At 23.5% G+C, this 6750-nt stretch overlaps 1 protein-coding gene across 1 annotated transcript; it reads right to left on the bottom strand.

Moving 5' to 3' along the window:
- Positions 1-9: 9 nt before the first annotated feature.
- Positions 10-6185, bottom strand: LOC105360799 (palladin-like). The gene is made up of 6 exons (XM_011497799.1): positions 5742-6185; positions 4904-5270; positions 2685-3127; positions 1390-1807; positions 255-557; positions 10-20 (listed from the first exon to the last, which is right to left on the bottom strand). Exons 3-6 carry the CDS (start codon positions 3075-3077, stop codon positions 10-12), a joined length of 1125 nt encoding a protein of 374 aa, XP_011496101.1. The 5' UTR covers positions 3078-3127; positions 4904-5270; positions 5742-6185.
- Positions 6186-6750: the final 565 nt, after the last annotated feature.

The following is a 6750-nucleotide window of genomic DNA, read 5'->3' as shown; positions in this document are numbered from 1 at the left end:
ATACAATTTTTAAATTATATCTGAAAAAGAATGCACATGTTATATCAATTTAAAAATATCGAAATAAATAAGACATTTAACAATAAAGAATCTTTAGCGTTTCAGTGATTAAAGTAGTATAATAGTAGAGATTAAAGTTATATAATTCAAATGTCAATATTTTTAAAAATTTGTCGAACATTTTAATGTTCTTCGATGAAAAAAGAAATTTTTAAGATTGATTTATAAATTGTAGAAATAACTATTTATTTTACCTTCTACCGAGAGTGTCGCAGCTGTGGAGGCTTGCCCGATACGATTAGCAGCTTTACATGAGTACATGCCTTTATCATCTAGGCATATTTTCTCAATCTTTAAAATTGCCTCACCATTATTATATGTTGTAATATAATCCGGTGAATTGTCGACATTAATGTTATCTTTAAACCATTGTACTGTAGGTAATGGATTTCCCTGTACTTTGCATTCCAATTGATGCGAAATATTTTCATTTGCCACCGAATGACTCAATTCTTTCACGAATACGGGTGGATTCAATTGCTCTTCAGGTGAAGTTTCTGTAGACAAAATTATTTCAACATTAAAAATATTTTTATATAAGTATTAAAAAATATAATATATTTTGTATATTACAATATTTATAAAGTTAATTATTTTTATTAATTTACCAACAAATATTAAAAATTATTTTTAATCGCTTTTTCGAATATAGTCATTGCATTTTTATAAATACGTAATTCTATAATATGATGATGAAATTTTAGTCAGACGAATAAATATTTAGAATAATAAATTCAATTAGATTTTGAAATATTGTTTTGATTGGTTGTAAATAAAATTAAAATTTTTATAAATAAATTGCATGCATTCGATGAAAGACGAAAATAAATTTAGAACATTCTATCTGAAATTTGTTGGCATGTTTACATCACTAATCACGTTTCTCTTGTTCTTTATGTAGTTGATAAATTTGGAAAATCTATGTATTTTTCTTAATTAAATTTCAATTTTTTAAAATATTTAGTTAAAAGTTGTTATTACGTTTTGCTTAAAAAATGTTTTAGTTGATATTTAATCCTTAAACATAATAAAGATAATATTTTATTATATTGAAGTAATTATAAATTATATATTTAATTTAATTTTTTTTTTAATATTGAACTTTTTTTTATATTGTCTAATATAAATATCGTAAAATAAATAAATTGAAATGATTAATCGTGAAATTCTAGAATCAGTGCAATGGAAACAGATACAATTAATATTAATTTATCATTGAATAGACCAATCACTTTGATAGATGATGATTCCTAAATGATCGTGGAAAATGAGAACTGAATAAATGATATGATACATCTTTCAAAAAAATAAATTATATTATTTTCGTACCTTTGACAGTCAAAACAGCTTCAGACTCAACAGTTCCCATTGCATTGGTCGCCTTACAAGTAAATTTAGCCGTATCTTCAGCAAAGCTTTCCTCGATCATCAATGTACATAAGCCACTATCTTCATACTTTGTCAAATAATCTGGATTATTTACAATCGGAATACCATCTTTGTGCCAACTGATCTCTGGTTTCGGATAACCAACTATGCGACACTCGAAAGTGAATTTTTCACCTTCTTGGATTGTCGCATCGTAAAGTGGAACTGTGAATTCGGGGTTAACGGAAACTTCAACTACGCTCGGTACGATCTCCTTCTCATGAAGAATTATTGCCTCATCTTTTACAATCTTGTCTTGTTCTATTATTGGATAATGCTCTTGCTTGATAGTAGAAATGTGCTCTTCCGCTATTTCCGTCTGTATCGTTAAAATCCAATATTTATGTTTTGTATGAGCAAATTAAAAATAATGAGTTAATAACATGTTTTGTTATTATTAAATTATTAATTATTTTAATTAAAAACAATTTGTTATTATTTCATACTAGTTTTAATTATAAAATTGAGTATCAATTCGAGTAGCATTATTAGAAAAATGTATTGAAAATTGATGCATAAAATAAAAATAAATAAGGTAAAATGAATAGTCTCTATTTTAATTACATATATCGATATTTGTTATAAATTTTATAATTTAAAAAAATTCATACAAATTATAATTATTATTTATATCATTTTATTATAAATATTTCATCATTAAGAATTTCAACTATCTATCTAAAATGTTTTAAGTTAATTAATATATTTACTTGAAATAGTTCAAAATAAAATGAGATTTAATGAAAATAAATATATATTAGTATTTGACATTATTATTATTTCAAGATATTCAACATAAATAAAAAAATTTATGAATTTTATAAAAAAACGAAATTATATTATATTTAACACGAAATTAAAGTACATATAAAATTCATATGAAGCAAGTCATTCAAATACATATGTCAAAATGTCAGATTTTAGTACGTTCTACTTATTTTTTAAAAATTTATATTATTCTGATTTACATAATTTTAACAATTTGAAAAAAATATTATAAACTTAAAAATGTAAAGGTATATTTTTGTTGAACACGAAATATGGATTTTCTTTCGCAAAGGTAGAATATATCTAGGAATATTCTTAATATAAAGTCACACTCCATTATTGAAAAAATTGTATAACCAGAAATGCAACTTTCTAACGCTGCTAAAAATCTAGAATAAAAAAAAATAATAGATTCACTGGAATCATACCTTTTCCATGATATGAATCTCTTTGGTAATGGTTTCGTGCACAAGGTTCTTAAGGGGCGCGTTCACAACCTCTTCAAATTGGATTCTATTGGTGATTTCTTGACGGTTCTTTTCCTCCACGCGAATCCTCTCTGCTTCCAGAAGACCTATCCTGCGTGCCTCCTCGGCTGCTCTCTCGAGCGTTTCCGCGGCGACGCGTTCGGCAACTCTCCGTGCCGTCTCAGCTTCGGCAGCTGCAGCTTGGGCTGCGCTTACCTCAGCCCTCGCCTCCCTGATTTTCGCGTCCGCTTCTTCACGCTCGAAGCGGATTTTCTCTCGCACGTCCTCGGCGTTGTAAAGATTCTCCACCAATGTTCGCAACTCTGATGAGATCACCGCAAATGAGTCCAGCATCTCACGGTTCTCTACCACCACATCGCTGAATTGGGGCAGCCGATTCGTCCCTGTGATTCGTTCATTTGTTTTTATGATTTTCAGCCTACTATTTGCATTTATTACAGTGCTACTCTACTAGAAATTGGCTAGCATAAGATTTTATATTTTTTCAAGAAACATGTACAACCCAGTGTTATATTTCAGTTGATAATAAAATATACTCCTGTCTTATTAAACTAAGCTTATAAAATAATTATATTAAACAATATAACTATTGTTTATATAAATAAATAACTAATATATAAATATATAAATATATTATATATATTATATTATATTTATATATATTATATATATTATATATATTATATATATATATATATATATATAATTATATATATAATAATATATATAATATATATATATAATTATATATATATTATATATATATATATATATATATAATATATATATATATATATATATATAAAACTATAAGTAAATAAATAACAATATAAAACTACCTTTTTATAAATTAAAGTAAAATTAATTAAATTACTATGATTGAAAATTGATTAATTTCTAATGGATTTTACTATATCACATCAATATAAATAATAAATATCAAATATTTTTTAAATCTTCGAGAAAAATAATGTTCACAGATAATTCAATAGAATTTGAATACAGGTTTTATAATTAATTCAAATGTTTCTTTATAAATACACCTAACTAAAATTTAGTATATCATTTATATAATTTTTCAATAATAATCAATTCTTTTATATACAGACGGTTCAAAAGTTCTTAAATACTTTATATTACTCTATATTTTACTGACAAATATTATTTTCGTAAAACAAAAATAAAAATAACTTCTAAACAAGATGTAAAATATCAATAATGTCTCATAAATAACTCAAAGTTATTAAGAATATTTTGCGTGCACCTTATTGCGAAATTACTATCTGATATTTTCTATCTTTAGTTATATATAGAATAGTCAGTATTATAGAAGATTATTGCAAAATTTATATTACAATCTCTTTTGCACTTTATAAAATATAAATAATTATGAATATATGTTAATATTAATCTAAAATTTTATAGAAACTTTTATTTCAAGTAAAAAAAAAAAAAAAAATATATATATATATATATATATATATATGTATATATATATATTATTTATTCAGAAGCTAAATTTTTCATTATATAAGATTTATGTAATCAATTAGTTACACCGATCATTTTCTTTGAATATGATATAAAGGAATGAGTAAACTGTAAACATACACTTGAAAATATGTTCAATCTTAAGCAAATTTATATCAAATATAATTTATAGAAATTGTATATTTCAACTTAAGTATAAATTAATGATATTTTACTTTTAAAATATCTTCTAATTATTTTGTTTAATTTTTTAACTTTTTAATATTTTCTTGATAAAATAATAGCTAGTTAGATTACATTTTTATAAACTATACAATTTTGTTTACATTATAATTTTATACATTATATTAGGTATATTAAAAATATACTTGAATAGATTTATTACAAATTTCTATATTATTATAAATATTGTAAAACGTTTATTCACCATTAAATATTTCTTTGATTTTAATCATAAATAATTGTAATTATATCCAATATAAATTAATTTTTATATCTTAAGCAATTAAACACATTACTTTTTTAGTCACAATAACAATCGCCATTGATTACATAGAACTTGCATATATTTTTTATTTAAATATAAGTATAATGTAATATTAAAAAAATATATGATCATAAATAAATAATATTTACGACTTAAGGTTATTTAGTACTTTTAACCTTACCAAATATTCTGGTTGATAGTTCTTTAATTCTTTGTATTCTTTTTTCTTGTATCTCTTCACCAGGTTTTAAAAATGTATTAATATTTTTAAGAAGGATTGTAGCATCCTCTGGAATTTTTACAGAGGTTGCTTTTCTTGCAACCACAATTAAAAGTTTACTTCCTTCTTTAAACCATTCTTTTGCTTCTTCTAACAGCTTAAAGTATTCAATACTGGCATTAATTTTCTGTCTAGTAATTTCAGTAAGATGCTTTAAAGTTTTTAGCTTATCTTGCAAACCTGTCAATTCTTTTTGCACCTTAGGCAAGTGCTTACCAGCTGATATTTCGGTATTCGTTACAAATTCATGTATTCTTTGCGATAGAATCTGTAAATATATACAATATATCAATTTATTGAAATAATTTCTATTTAAATCATTTTAAATAATTAAAGAAGATTTTATTTATATTATTTTTTACAGTTGAAAAATAATATCACATTTCTACAATTAAGTTAATTTACCATATAGTTGTATATTCGTGCAAGTGAACGTAAATATTATTGTAAAAACTATATTTTACATTCTGCGATTTGAAATAAAATACTAAATTAGTTCAAAGGAATTCTTATTTTTATTTAGTAAAAATAAAAAAAAAATACGTATAATTAATAACGATAAAATTTAATGTATACTTTTCTAAATTTAGATTAGTATTTATTAATTAAATTAGTATTTAATTAATAAAAATTATATTGAAAAATTAAAATTAAAAAATTAAAATAATAATTAAAAATTAAGCTCTAATTGTTACGCGTAAAGTAAAATTTATATATGTAAATATCATGAATATCTTACATCCAATGTTTTTTCAAATTGTAAGAAAGCTTCAGAAGCTCCTTTCGCTGTTGAGAGACTTTCTCCTAACCAACCAGTAATTGTTGCTAACTGATCTGCTAAATCTCGCAATTCAGCATTAATCTTATCAAGATCATCTCCAAAGAGGCAAAAATCTAATCTTTCTTGAAGACGTATTTTCGTTGAACTTAAATACTCATTCCAAATATCGACAATCGACTTGAATGATTGATTAAGCTTGTCAATATCATCAGTAGCCACTTCCAGTGGTTCTAAATTTTGCACTTTGATAATTATTTTCTCCGATTCTTGTTTAGCTCGTTTAAATAATTCTGACGTCGATCTGGTAAAAGAATCAAGACGTTCTAAAAGTACGCGTACTTCGTGAAGAGACTCTTTATTAAGAGTTGACGAAGATTCGGCACATTTACGTTGAGCGTCGATTTCTTGGTCCACCTTGCAAAATATTATAATTATTCTTTGTTATATTATATAATAGATTTACAAAATTATCAATAATTGGTATTTAATTTTTGAAACATTGTTTTACATCGATATATTCTCATTTTATTTCTTAATTAATAAGTAATTTTGTATAAATTTTTATATACTTATTAAAAACTTTACGACATATATAATTAGTAATTATAACTTAACACACCTGCGCAAGTTTCTCAAATACAGAAATGAGATCATCGAGGAGACATTTATAATTTGACGATGTCGATCGAAGGTTTTCTGAGATTTCAGACAATTTTCTTTTAATTTCTATATTAAAATCATCATCTATTGTGTAAACAAATAATATTGTTGAATTATTTATATTATATGATACATTTTAATTGTTAATTATTTCTATAATATATAATTATAGATAATAGTACAAACTCTTAATTTACTTAAATTGAATAAATTTTATACATTTATAAAAATAAAATATAATAAAATTGTATTCAAAAGGTATCAAATATTACATATAAAAAGTAGGAAAAATGTTTCATTAAATTTT

This window comes from Ceratosolen solmsi, unplaced genomic scaffold (genome assembly GCF_000503995.2).
Source record: "Ceratosolen solmsi marchali unplaced genomic scaffold, CerSol_1.0 scaffold47, whole genome shotgun sequence".
In the NCBI taxonomy this organism is placed as follows: Eukaryota; Metazoa; Arthropoda; class Insecta; order Hymenoptera; family Agaonidae; genus Ceratosolen; species Ceratosolen solmsi.
The sequence above is the reverse complement of the archived record's forward strand: the minus strand, read 5'-3'. Positions and strand labels throughout refer to the sequence as shown.